The sequence below is a fragment of the Mustela lutreola genome, chromosome X (genome assembly GCF_030435805.1).
Source record: "Mustela lutreola isolate mMusLut2 chromosome X, mMusLut2.pri, whole genome shotgun sequence".
In the NCBI taxonomy this organism is placed as follows: domain Eukaryota; kingdom Metazoa; phylum Chordata; class Mammalia; order Carnivora; family Mustelidae; genus Mustela; species Mustela lutreola.
Genome location: NC_081308.1, coordinates 10,914,225 through 10,928,457, shown reverse-complemented (window position 1 = coordinate 10,928,457; position 14,233 = coordinate 10,914,225). Strand labels below are relative to the sequence as shown.

Genomic DNA, 14,233 nt, shown 5'->3' with positions numbered 1-14,233 from the left:
TTGTAGGTAGAATGCAATTAAGATTTTTAAAAATCTGTTCTGTTAATAAGTATTAAATTTGTCCATATTTATGGTAAACTCAATCCCAGGATTCTGGGATTATGACGTCAGCTGAAGGCAGATACTTAACTGACTGAGCCCCCTAAGTGCTCCCATCTGTTTTGTTTCTTAAATTCCATATATGAGCGAAATCATATGATATTTATCTTTGACTTATTTCACTCAGCATAATACACTCTAGTTTCATCCACATTGTAGTAAATGGCAAGATTTCATTCTTTTTGATGGCGGAGTAATATTCCATTGTATTTAAATAACATTTCACTAAATACAAGCTGATATCCTAACAAGTGACAGTATACTAGTGACAGACTCTTTAAAGTTGCATATCTCAGTTAACATTCAGGATGAACATATATGAAGAATAGGTATCAACAATTTAAAGAGGTAAGTAAAAAAAATATTTGCCAGGCACTGATAAAAGTCATTACTGAGAATAAAGATTCAAAAATAAGCAGGTCTATCAATTCTCTATCCCATCACCAATTTACCACTCAAGTCACCAGGTAAAGTTACAATCTTACACGAATGGATAAAGAAGATGTGGTATATATACACAACGGAATACTATTCAACCATCAAAAAGAAAATCTTACCATCTGCAATGTCATGGAGGAAATAGAGGGTATTATGCTAAGCAAAATAAGTCAATCAGGGAAAGACAATGATCATATGATCTCACTCAACTGTGGAATTAAAGAAACAAAACAAAAGATCATAGAGGAAGGGAGGGAAAAATAAAACAAGACAAAATCAGAGTGGGAGACAAAACATAGGAGACTCTTAATCATAGGAAACAAATGAGGGTTGCTGGAGGGGAGGGGGTAAATAGGGTACCCAGGTGATGTGATAAGCAGTGGGTATCATACTGACAGATCACTGAACTCTACCTCTGAAACTAATAATACACTCTATGTTAAGTAATGGAATTTAAATAAAAAATAAAATATAGTATCAAAAAGTTATAACCTTATAGTCTCTATGACAGAGGGCTGGTATTTTTAGATAGGTTAAAAAAGGACAAAAATTGATAAACTCCTAAAATCTCTTCCTCTTGCTCTGATCATGACAACTTTAAAAGGTTAACTGTGAGAATGTTAAAGATGGAAGAAAATTTAAGAAAATGCAAGTGTCTGTTGACCTATCTTTTAAAGGCTTCCACTATTGAGGGATAGTACATAACTCATTAGCTTTGAGGACTAACTTACGATCTCCCACTATAGGCTAGCTCAAAATGGATACAGGTATTGCAGATACAAAGAGGAATAAAGCCTGAGTGGATCCAGAGAACTTATGTAAAACATTCAATAGTGTAGTTACACTTTAAATGTCATTTTCCTTTATCACTTTTGGTTAGTACACTTTGTTTTGTACACTTTTTTCCATCTCCTTATTTTCAACCTTTCTACATTACTGTCTTGAGGTAGAATGAAATTAAGATTTTTAAAAATATATTCTTCCTCTCCAGAGAGGGCAGTTGATAAGGACAATCCCCGTTTTATGCACCCTTTACCTACAGAGGTTCCCTCCCATCACTGCTAATCATCCTGTCCCTGAAATTCTCTGAGATCATCCTGGTTCTTCTACTTCTCTAATCACTTTGTCTCCTCCATCCTAATAAAATGAAGGCACTCTTCAAGGTTAATTGCTTAATGGGGAAAAAAAGAAGGAAGACAGAAGAAAGACATTAAAGAATAACCTAAAGGTTATATTTCAGATGAAATATAAAACCGTAAGAAATGGGGGTAGAGGTGACCATGGAGAATAGGTCAGAACTACACAATGACTATTTTTCATGGAGTAGAAAAGAGGAAACACTCTTAACTCATTTTATGAAGACTGCATGATCTTAATGTCAAAGTTGCACAAGAGAAGTATAAGAAAGGAAAATTACAGGTTAATTTATGAATACAGATGTAAAACTCCTAGATAAAATGTCAGCTAACTGAAAACAAAAATGTATTTTAAAAACCTGATTAATAGAGGCTGCCATATTAACAGATTAAAAAAGAAAAAAAACAAGTGAATGTCTCATCAGATACAATAAATGTGTTCAACAGATGAAGAAAATACATTTAGTAAATAAAATTCAACCATCAGTAGCGATGGGAACAAAACAATAAACAAAAACCCAAACGAACAAATCATAAGTAGATGGAAACTTCTTCATTTTCATAAAGGATATCTACAGAGATTATACTTGATGGTGACATGTTTGGGGCTATCTTTCTAAGATCAGGAACAAAACAAGTAGGCTTTTCTTACTGCTTCAATTCAACAGTGTTCTAAAGTCCAGCCAGTATAAAGTAAAAGCATTTAAAGTTGTAAGAACTGGGAAGATAGAAAATGTCATTATTTCAAGCTGATGTCCGTACCTGCAGAGAAATTCCAAACTAATCTAGAGATAAATTGTCAAAATTAGTAAGAGCTGGTAAGGTTTTTGATTCAATATTAATGTAAAAGAGTCAAATGTACTTTGTTAACCATGAACAATCAGAAAATAATTTCTGAACAGATACCATTTAAACCACCACAAAAATAAAATATGTAAGTACCTGGGAATGAATTTAACAAAAGTGAGTTAAACTTTATGGAGAAAACTATAAATCTTTCTATAAGAGTTTAGCAAGATATCCCAGATTCTTGGTTAGGAAGACACAGCCCTGATGATGTCAAGCCTCCCAGAAGTCGTCTTCTAATTTAATACAATTCCATTCAAAATTCCAACAACAGCTGGTTTTTTGCAGAACCATAAGAAGCTGATCCTGTAATTTATATGGAGGAACAAGAGGCCAATAGCCTGTTGAAGGAGTGATTTTCACGGAAGCAGAAGCCAAATGGCCCATAAAGATAAGAAGAAATGCTCAGTCTCGCTGGTACTCAAAGCAATGCAAATTAAAACCATAATGAGTTATCCCTACACCTTAATCAGATGGGCGAAAATTAAAAAAAAAAAAAAAAAAAAACACCACCACCACCACCAAATTTTAGAGAGTGGAAAAACAAGGACCACTGGTTAAAATGAAAGCTGGAATAATCACTTTGGGAACCAGTTCAGCATTACCTAGTAAAGTTGAACATGTGCCTCATCAATGACCCACACATTTCACTGTTGGGTGCAAACCCTAGAGCAGCAGTCCTCAAAACTTCTTGTCTCAGGACCCCTTTTACACTCTTAAAAATAACTGAAGACTCCAAAGGGTTTTTGTTTGTTTATATGGGTTATATTTACCAGTAGTTATTCTATTGGGTATTGGAACTGAGAAAAGTTTTAAACATGAGAACACATAAGCACATATCTAATGGCTGTCAGAGCAAGGACATCACCACATGCCATGCAACCTCTGGAAAACGCTATTGTATGCTTGTGAGAGAATGACAGTGAAAAAGGAAAATGATGCTTTGGTGTTATAAAAGTTGTTTTGACAGCTCAAGCTCCTTGAAATGGTATGAAGGAACTACAGTTCCTGGACCAACTTTGAGAACCACTGCCCTAGAGGAAGTCTAGGCACCAGACATGTTTAAAAATGTTTGTAGCTGCACTGCACATAATAGCAAAGCCTAGAAACAACCCCAAATTCACCAGCCAATATTTTCATTCCATGCACTACTATGCAGCTATCAAAAGCAATCAATTATACTTATGTTAGACAATACAAATGACTCTTGAGTAGCAGAATCAAGTCATGGAAAATACATTCAGCTTTTTTTTTTTTAAGATTTTATTTATTTGACAGAGAGATCACAAGTAGGCAGAGAGGCAGACAGAGAGAGGGGGGGAAGCAGGCTCCCTGCTGAGCAGAGAGCCTGATGTGGGGCTCGATCCCAGGACCCTGAGACCATGACCTGAGCTGAAGGCAGAGGCTTAACCCACTGAGCCACCCAGGCACCCCAGCTTTTTTTTTTTTTAAAGATTTCATTTATTTATTTGAGAGAGAGAGATCATAAGCAGGCAGAGAGGCAGGCAGAGATACAGAGGGGGAAGCAGACTTCCTGCTAAGCAGAGAGCTTGATGCAGGGCTCCATCCTAGGATCCTGAGACCATGACCTGAGCCGAAAGCAGAGACTTAACCCACTGAGCTATCCAGGTGCTCCTACATTCAGCTTTCACTTAAAGTTCAAAAACAGCTAAACTTAATAAAGTACTGGTGAAGAATACATCATAGACAGTAAAGCTAATGAAAAGCAAGAGAATGAGTAACACCAAATGCAGGACACAAATGCTCCTGAATGGCAGTGTTAAGTACATGGATGTTCACTTTATTAATATTTCATATAATCTGTACTTAAAAGATATTTCAAATTGTAAAAAATAATAAACCAAGAAAAAGCAAAAATTAAAAGGAAATTATCAAATGAGAGAAAATTATTTAATGGCAATGAAAGAAACCACAAAGGAATGAGTAGTTTTGAATAAATTGGAAACATGAAAAAACTTTCAAGACATGTCTCCAAAGGCAAAGGAAACAAAAGCATAAATGAACTTTTGGGACTTCATCAAGATCAAAAGCTTCTGCACAGCAAACGACAGTCAACAAAACAAAGAGGCAACCCACAGAATGGGAAGGGATATCTGCAAATGACACTACAGACAAAGGGCTGTTATTCAAGATCTATATAGAACTTCTCAAACTCAACACCCAAAAAACAGATAATCATGTCAAAAATGGGCAAAAGACATGAACAGACACTTCTCCAATGAAGATAAACAAATGGCTAACAGACACACGAAAAAATGTTCAAAATCATTAGCTGTCAGAGAGATTCAAATCAAAACCACACTGAGATGCCACCTTACACCAGGCATTAGAATGGCAAAGATGAACAAGGCAGGAAACAACAAATGTTGGAGAGGATGTGGAGAAAGAAAAACCCTCTTACACTGTTGGTGAGAATGCAAGTCGTTGCAGCCACTTTGGAAAACAGTGTGGAGATTCTTCAAAAAAATAAAAACAGAGCTACCCTATGACCCTGCAATTGCACTACTGGGTAATCTACCCCAAAGATGCAGATAGAGTGAAAAGAAGGGCCATATGTACCCCAGTGTTCATAGCAGCAATGTCCACAATAGCCAAACTGTGGAAAGAGCTGAGATGCCCTTCAACAGATGAATGGATAAAGAATATATGGTCCATATATACAATGAAATATTACTCAGCCATCAGAAAGAATGAATACCCAATTTTTGTATCAACATGATGGGACTGGAGGAGATATGCTGAGTGAAATAAGTCAAGAAGAGAAAAGTCAATGATCATATGGTTTGACTTATTTGTGGAACATAAGGAATAACATGGAGGACTTTAGGAGAAGGAAAGGAAAAGTGAATTGGGCGAAATTGGAGGGAGAGACAAAGCATGACAGACTGTGGACTCTGAGAAACAAACTGAGGGTTTTAGAGGGGAGGGGAGTGGGGTGATGGGTGAGCCCGGTGATGGGTATTAAGGAGGGTGCGGATTGCATGGAGCACTGGGTGTTGTACATAAACAATGAATCTTGGAACACTGCATTGAAAACTAATGATGTATTTTACAGCGATTAACATCACACAATAAAAAAAATTTTTAGAAATGAAAAAAGTGAAAGTGACATAAATAAGAAAAGCCCAAACCAATTTAAAAAGCCATAGTAATGAAAAAAAAATGTGAACTACAAACCGATGTAAGTATCTGAAAAGAAATTTACTCTCACTAGCAACCAGGATGCAAACTAAAACAAAGAACCATCAGTTAAGGAGTAATGACACCGCACGTGGGTAAGGCTGTGGTAAGACTAACACTATCACATGTGCTGGTGGGAATGAAGCTTGGTGCAACTTCTGGGGAGGAAAAGGTAGCACATACATGAAGTGTCTTAAAAATATTCATACTCTTGAAACCAATAATTCTGGTTCTAGACATGAATCTTAAGGAAACAATCTGAACTACTGCACAAAAAACTGGAAGGAATATAAATATCCAAATAGGAAGTATTTAAAAGAAAATGCTCTTTTTACAGAGCTGAGTATTAAACAGTAATGTAAAAACACTATTTACTTCATCAATCTAGGGAAAATAAACTTGATCATGTCAAGTATAAAATGCAAGCCCTAAAATTACATACACGATAGTCTTTTAAGTACTTTTTAACATACAGGGAAAAAAAAACATATAGAGGGCACCTGGGGGCTCAGTTGGTTAAGTGTCCCAGCTGGATGTCAACTCAGGTCTCAGTCACAAGATCGTGAGTTCAAGCCCCCTGCTGGGCTGAATGCTGGGTGTGGAGCCCATTAAGAATAAAACCAAAAACCAAATGGAAAAAAAAAATGCCTCCATTGTTAGCAGAGCTATCTCTGGATGGTTAGCTTATGGGAGACTTTTCTGGCTTTTCTGGTATCATCCAAATTTATTCAAATGAATTCATACACTTGTAAAGTCAAGAAACAAACCTAAAATAAGAAAACACACCAATCCCTCAACTGCTCTCCAAACTCACTGAAGTACAAACATCGTTTTTGTTCAAAGCTCTCTACACTGCATTCCCACTGTTTTCAGCAGGTGTGCTTACCCTCCTCTTAGAGCTCATCAAAGCGGACTTCCCATGGCTTCCTGAACATGCCCTGTACCTGCTCACTACAGCGCCTTAGCTCAGACTTTTTGATCCATCTGGATCACATTCTCTACCTTCCCAAGTTCTACCATTTTCCAAAGTTCCACCTTTTCTGTTTTCTCACTTGGTGCTAACCCAATCACCCCAACCACGTGTGATTTTTTTCCTTGTCTTTGACTTCTACAAAAATGATTTTAGCACTTATTCCTCTTGATACAATTTTCCTGAATTCTAACAGTTAGCTCTGTCTTAATGCCTCTACTAGAGTGTAGTAGTTCAGGAAGGGGCTCTATCCTTCTTCAGTTCTTTCTCTAGTAAGGACACACTACTTCCAGAATTAAGCACATAATGAGTATTTGAGGAACCAAATAAATTACTGTCACAAGGGAGTAGTCTCTTGCCTTGGCCACCAGAAGGAGGAAGAGAGAATGGGAAATGTTTCTCATTTGAGACTCAGCATGGAATTTCTCACAGAAACAGTGAGGGAAAAAAGGACCACTTGTAATGCATAAAACAATTATGAACTTTTATTCTTTCTGACAGCTACAGATCTATCCATAATTGGCAACTTAATTCCTATGGAAACAAAAATGTGCTTGGAATTCCCAAGTACCTACCTCCAAAAAAGTTTCTGGAGTATAGCTAGTGCTTAAAGTGATGTATTTGCAGATAATATTTTCTTTTAGGAAAAACGTCATGTTTGTTTGCTTAAGTCAGCCTTACGCGTCTTTTGAAACAAAATATTGTTAGTGACAACAGAAAGGGTGAAATGAAAGAGGAATCAGGAAAGTGCAGGTTCTCTAAGCACTTGAGTCAATTTCTAAAAAGTAAACTTGAAAGGGTGAATACAGGCAGACCAAAAATCCTTTTTTACCCCTTGCCTACTTTACCTTTACCTGATGCAGTATCTCAGGAAACAAGGTAGAAAAGTCTTTGCAGGTTTCTCCTTTCCCATTCAAGTCTTTAAATTAATTAAATTAGTATTTACAACAGCTGTGCAGGTAACCCATTCACATGAACCCATGTGTGTATATTTAACAACAAAACCCTTTCTATAGCTAATGCCATAGAGTGCTCTACTTGGAAATAATGCTTGTCTTTATGAAACATATTGCGAGGGCTGCTCTTTGCCAGACTTTGCGGGGGGTGGGGAAATGGGATGGGGAACCAATTAGGACAACTCATAAGGCAGACTCAGATTAATCTTCCTATGTATATATTTAAGCATTGCTATATTAAGTTTATATTGAAAACTGTGCTAAGTATACAGAAGTGAGTCAGTCCTTGCCCTGGCTTCCCCAGACCCATATACATTTTACTGGAGGAAATGAACAATAAGTAAACAAATGAACACAATAATTACCGGTTATGGTAAGAGCTGTAAAGGGGACAAAACAAACAAGAAAGGGAGGCTATTCAGTAATCAGCAAAGGCCTCTGAGATACATTAAAACCAAGATGGAAAAAGAAAAAAAGGACCTAGCCATGAACACTATCTGGGCAAGAGCCTCCCAAACAAAGAGAAGTGGAAAGGTCCCAAGATAAAAACAGATTCACTCTGTTTGGAGAACATAAAAGAAGCAGTGTGGCTGGTCATGTTTTTCAAACCCTGGGTCATATAGGATGTGATGTCAATTTTGTGGGTCACTACAACAGGGGTCATGGGTTTTCTGAATAAATATTCTTTAAGGAACTTTTGTTCCAGTTATGTGTGCATGTGTAAGTATGTGAGGGATTGCTATGTGTTGTAATGTGTGATGTGTTTCTTACTGTGGGCAGTGGTGAAATCTGTACTAAGCGAAGAGAGTGGTTACAAATTAGGATGTAAGGGCGGGCATGAGCTTCAGCATATATGGCCCTGCACTGTAGGCCACCATAAAGAATTGAGATTTTTGGGCGCCTGGGTGGCTTACTGGGTTAAGCCTCTGCCTTCGACTCAGCTCAAGATCTCAGAGTCCTGCGATCGAATCCCGCATCGGGCTCTCTGCTAGGCAGGGAGCCTGCTTCCTCCTCTCTCTCTCTCTCTCTGCCTGCCTCTCTGCCTACTTGTGATCTCTGTCAAATAAATAAAATCCTTAAAAAAATTTTTAAGAATTGAGATTTTTATTCTAAACACAGTGGGAATGTATTGAAGAGTTTTAAGTTGGGGAGTGACATGATCTAAGGCAACAGGATGGTGTTGCCAAAAGATTTTCCCTACAGCAAAATTCAGAAAACTAGCCCAAGTCCTAGCCATTAACACCAAGGATTCAGAGTGAATCACTTAATCTCTCTAGATCTTACTTTCTTCATTTTAAAGAGGAGAAGGCTGGACCAAGATAACTTTTAAGATCTTATCTATTGCTAAACTTGCATAACTACACACACACACGTATACGTATATCCTGCTTCCTCCATTGGGCATGAGTACCTGACTAATGGGAAGACACTAGCCCATTAGGTCAGGTTCTGGGTTCTTAAAATACTATAAACCATGTAAGTATAAGAACATTTCTATAGAAAGCAATCTTTTTACTGGAACCACCTATATTATTTAAATGAGATCTCTGGGCTAAACGTGAATCAAGTGCTTTTGCAACTCTCTGGTGCAAAGTTTGGGATGGGAAGAAAACTGACAGGATGAACAGATTTACTGACCAGGTTACTTGGAACACATTTCCTTACTTGTTCTAGGTCATCATTGACATTTAATCTAGGGCAGTTTAAAGTTGCAGAGAATCTCTACAGGGCACTGAATTTAAGATGCAGAAGCTTAAACCCTTCCACAGCAACCAAATCAACTTGGGACAAAATATTCATTGAGAGCCTACAATACGTTAACCCCATGCTAGAAAGTTTGATCTGTGTTTTTTCAGTTACTCCTCTTAACCTAATTATTCATATTTCACAGATAAGGAAACAGGGCTTAGAAAAGACAACTAAGCTATTAAGTGGCAGGGCCAGGATTCAATATTTCATATTTATGATAAAATCATCCTGCAGGTTTTAAAAATTACTGTACAAGGATTAAATCATCAGTTTCAAGTATGTGGGACATCTGTTCAACCATATGAACACATAATGTTCAACCAATAAATCAATTCTGGACTCACAGGTACTTTGTCTAGGTACAGTGTGGGATGAATGAGAACTTGTTCCAGCCCTGGAAAAGCCTACTCCGTGGGTAGCATACTGGGTTGTATGAAGAGGAATTATGTAAAATATCCAAGGAATTTGTATCCCCAATTAAGTACACGTGAATAGCATTATGGCGGTTTCCAGATTCTTTTTCTCTATTGTTGCTGGTGAAAGGTCAGCAGAAAACCGTGCACTGGGCAGTGTCACCTGTACCATGGGCCTTGAAAGTGTCCTTCAAGTTCCACGAACTCGAGATGCTAGAAACTGACCAATTTCCAGCTTACATTAACCCTTTAGGAAGCAACGGGCGTATCACCTGACCAGTTGGGAGCAGTGTGCATGGCGTGTTATGTTAAAGAAAACCTTGGAAACGTGCAGGGCATCATTACAGTGAGGGTCGAAATGGTTCCTAAAGCCTCCCAAAGACACCTGCAAACACCTTTGGAAATTGGAAAGTTGGGGACGCTCATGCACACCTGCCTCAACAGCGAGAACGCGGTACCCACCTGTCACGTATTCGGCTTCGAATCTCCGTCGGGTCTCAGAAATGAGCTTGGCTTTATTCTGGGCGTGATACTGAAAGGGAGACACGAAGGGACGCTTAGACACCACGCGCACCACCCCGCTTCCCTTCAGCCCTGCCCAACCCACCTACACCTGGGCGCAGAGCCCCCGGGCTTCAGAGGAAGCTTCCGGGTCTGCCGGGAGGGCCGGCAGCGGCGTGGGTGCCTCCTCACCTCGGTCATGGTCGCGGTCGTGGACGTGATTTCGATCGCCGTGTCCACTTCTCCACCTGTCCGAATATCTCATCACTGGCCAGGCGGGCCGGGAGGTAAAGAGAGAAGGGCGGGAGGTGGGGACGGTCGCGTGACACCGGGAGGCGGGCGGAAGCGTCGCTGCGTTGTCCAATCCACTGTGGCCGCCTGGGTCTGGAGGCGGAACCAGGCCCCAGCCGGGCTTTCCATTAGCTTCTCCTTTGGGCTCCGCTCCCCCGACGTCCCCTGCACTGCGGGCCCGCCTCCGCCTACCGCCGGGTCACGGGAGCTTCCCGCGCGGAGCTCCGCCCTAACAAGCCCCGCCTGCCCTTCGCTTTCACAACACTCCCTGGAGGCCCCGCCCCCTTAGCCTCCCTTGGCAACCGTCTCCGGGAAGGTGCGGCAGGCTCCGCCTCCTCCGCTTTCGGCGCAGCCTCCAGCCGGGATCTCCCAGGATGCAGCGCGCGGGCGGGAGGTTTGGAGCCGAGGGACCCCGCGCCCGCGTAGGGAGTCGGGAAAGTGGCGGCTCTGGGACGCAGGGCCTCGCGCAGTGAGGTAGGGCTGGCCAGTCGTCCCTTATCCCTACCTGGCCTTCGCGGGGCTGGGCGGCAGAGCTGGGTTGGTTCCCGTCTTTGTGGATTAAGGGGATGGAAACGAGTGTGCCGCGGCCTATGTGCATCATGTCCTTGCTGTATAGGATGATTTCGCTTGAAGCTTTCTTCACCCTCGCCGCATCTTTCCCACTTGGAGTGTGAGAAACTTAACAAGGATCATGTTTTTGAAATCCTTAAACTAAAGCAGTTATATAAACTTAAAAGGTGCAAAGCATCTTAAAAGTTTATGAACTGGGGTAGTTCTCAACTTGGGGCATTTTGTCTCGCAGGGGACATTTAGCAGTGTCTGGAGATGTTTTTGGTTGGCACAACCCGGATGGGGCCTGATACTGGCAACTAGTAGGTATCGCTAAATAGCCTGCAACGCACAGGGGGGCCCCTCTGACAGTTATCCAGTGCAATGACATTAAGTGCCAAACTTCAGAAAGATTTAGGTTTATAAGGCACTGGAACAATTCTGTAGTTGTTGGCTAAAGTAGTGAAAGGAAGTCGTTTTGCATTCAAACGATTCAATACAGGGCTTAAAAAAAAAAAGGAAGATAATAAAAACTACAGAGAAATTGCAGGAAGAAAAGTCCCCATATTTTCACCATCTACAGTCAACCGTGTTTGACACTTTAGCATCTTTGACCGAGACTTTTTTTTAATATGCTACAGATTTTTATGGGGGGAAATGGACATATTGTTTAAAAATAATTGAATACATTGTTAAAAAACAACATTGCAGCTCTAGCTGAAGTCTCCTTCTGGCTCCACTCCCCTACCTGATATCTCTCCCCTTCTCCAGAATAAATAGTCATTGGAATTTAGCATGAATCTTTACAGAATCTTTGCTCTTTAAGTTTTGGACAGGGCTGCCTGGGTTTGAATCCTGGCTCTGTCACTTCCTATTTTTAGGCCTTTGAGAAGATTCTTAAACTCCATGCCTCAATTTCCCCATCTGTAGAATGGGATAACAGTGCCTATAGCATAAGAATGTAGTGAGAAATAAATGAGTCCAAAGTGCTTAGAATGGTACCTGGCAGAGAAGCACTCAGGGAATGTAGCCTTTGTAGGTAAACAGAAAATACATAATGTCGTTTTTGTGTTTTGATTTAGATACATAATGTACCACAGAATACATTTTTCTGCAACTCAGTTTTTTTTTTATTTGATTTTTGAAATTGAGCCATGGTGGTATATACATAGATCTGATTCATTTTTTTTAAGATTTATATTCATTTATTTGACAGAGATCACCAGTAGGCAGAGAGGCAGGCAGAGAGAGAGGGGGTAGCAGGCTCCCTCCTGAGCGAAGAGCCTGATGTGGGGCTCGATCCCAGGACCCTGAGATCATGACCTGAGCTGAAGGCAGAGGCTTAACCCACTGAGCCACCCAGGTGCCCCAATCTGATTCATTTTTAACTGTAGTATGATATTCCATTTGTATTTGTTCATTCCTCTATTGATGGTCATTGAAGTTTCTTTTTTGCTGTTACAAACAATAGCACAATGAATATTCTAGAGCAATGTCTTTGTACATTAGTATGTAAGATTGTTTCTCTGGGTTCATATCTAGAAATGAAATTGCTGGATATATGTATTTCAGGTGACTTGCCAAGTTGCCTTCCAAAGGCACATCTTTTAATTAAGAACTCATAATTATCTCCTAATTGATGGGCTCTGCCTCCCTTCTCACCTTACCCCCATCTTCAATACTGTCACCAGGATCTTTGTCATTCAGAAGTACAGTCCTGTGATTTCTGTCTTTGAAATCTTTCAGTGATGTATCACTGTTCAGATAAAGTGAGAAGTCCTTAGGTTGACACAGAAAACCTTTAACGTAGTCTTTCCTAATTCTCTTAGTGCCTCACCATTCCCCTGTGTTCACCTACTTCTCAGATACCCTAAGCGTTGTTGGAAAAGGGAAAATGGAGCTTGATTATGGGTAGGTTCCAACAAATGATTTCCAGTTATATAGGTAGAAAAACGTTTTTAACAGCAGACCTACTCTGTAGCCAAGTTAATTTACTTAGGTAAATAAGGTCCTAAAGGTTGTGAAAAGTCCATCTATCCGTATTATGCTTATAAAATGTTTAGTATTCTTGGGTTTTCTTTTGAGGTTTTGAGGTCTTAGGTTTTTTTGAAATTTTTATTTGAGTATCTTAATTCTACCTTTTTTTCCAAAGATACTTTCTATTGCCATGCTTGATACAGTTTCTTAGAGACATTTTTAGATTTTATCTGCTGGTAGGGAAGAGTGGATTAGAGTGATAATCTATTGCCAATCTACTGTATTTCTCTCAGCATGTATTATTTCCCCAGTATACTCATCTATTGTCTTTTTATGTACAAAATATATACAATCACCTATGATGTATGGTAATACAGAACAGGAAAAACTCAATTTAATTATGTAGTATTTTATAAATAATCTTCCAACCCCTTCCCCACCCCATTAGCTACAATAGGAGGTAAAACTTAACCGGTTTGAGTTACCTGTTTGTTTGTTTGTTTTCTGTCGTAAAGGTGTAAGCCACTGTTGTAAGGATAAGTAAAAAGTCAGATGACCAACAGGCTGGAATAGTAAGTCTGGTGCCCTGATAATCAGGGTTTGATTAATCAGGGCTTGTTTATGGTGGTCTTAGAACCTCTAAATTGACCTTAGTCTCATTTGTTTCCATACTGTTTTTTAAAATCAGCATTTATTCCATATGCTCAAAGGTTTTTTTAATGAACATATGCTACAAACTCTTACTCTTAAAACAGATGTTGCATCAGTATAAAATAAAATGTACACAGGTATGCAAATTCAGTAAGCCTTGAGATTATAGAAAGTTTGAGGAAAAAAATTTTTCTTAGTAGGTAAATATATTAATGACTTCTAATTTTTAACTCTGAAGGTGATCAATTTTAAATAACTTATATTTAAAATGTGCATGGTTTTGCACTAGTATTTAAAAATAAAGACCTTTCGGGGCGCCTGGGTGGCTCAGTGGGTTAAGCTTCTGCCTTCGGCTCGGGTTATGGTCTCAGGGTCCTGGGATCGAGCCCCACATCAGGCTCTCTGCTCAGCAGGGAGCCTGCTTCCCTTCCTCTCTCTCTCTCTCTCTCTGCCTGC

General features: G+C 39.7%; 2 protein-coding genes across 3 annotated transcripts in view; one reads left to right on the top strand and one right to left on the bottom strand.

Annotated features, from left to right (window-relative positions):
• Window positions 1–10,787, bottom strand: part of MOSPD2 (motile sperm domain containing 2) — a 61,815-nt gene extending 51,028 nt beyond the window's left edge. Inside the window, exons 1-2 of one of the 2 annotated variants that reach the window (XM_059157565.1) lie at window positions 10,502–10,787; window positions 10,271–10,340 (exon numbers count right to left, since the gene is read on the bottom strand). In XM_059157565.1, the coding sequence (XP_059013548.1) occupies window positions 10,271–10,340; window positions 10,502–10,510 (79 nt within the window). In that variant the 5' untranslated portion in view covers window positions 10,511–10,787. The remainder of the gene's footprint in view (window positions 1–10,270; window positions 10,341–10,501) is intronic. The other variant, XM_059157563.1, reaches the window with a different exon arrangement.
• A 173-nt stretch (window positions 10,788–10,960) lies between these two features.
• The window catches only part of FANCB (FA complementation group B), a 39,549-nt gene continuing 36,276 nt past the window's right edge, over window positions 10,961–14,233 (top strand). The window contains exon 1 of the mRNA XM_059158085.1: window positions 10,961–11,074. The gene's annotated coding sequence lies outside the window, so the exon portion shown is untranslated. The remainder of the gene's footprint in view (window positions 11,075–14,233) is intronic.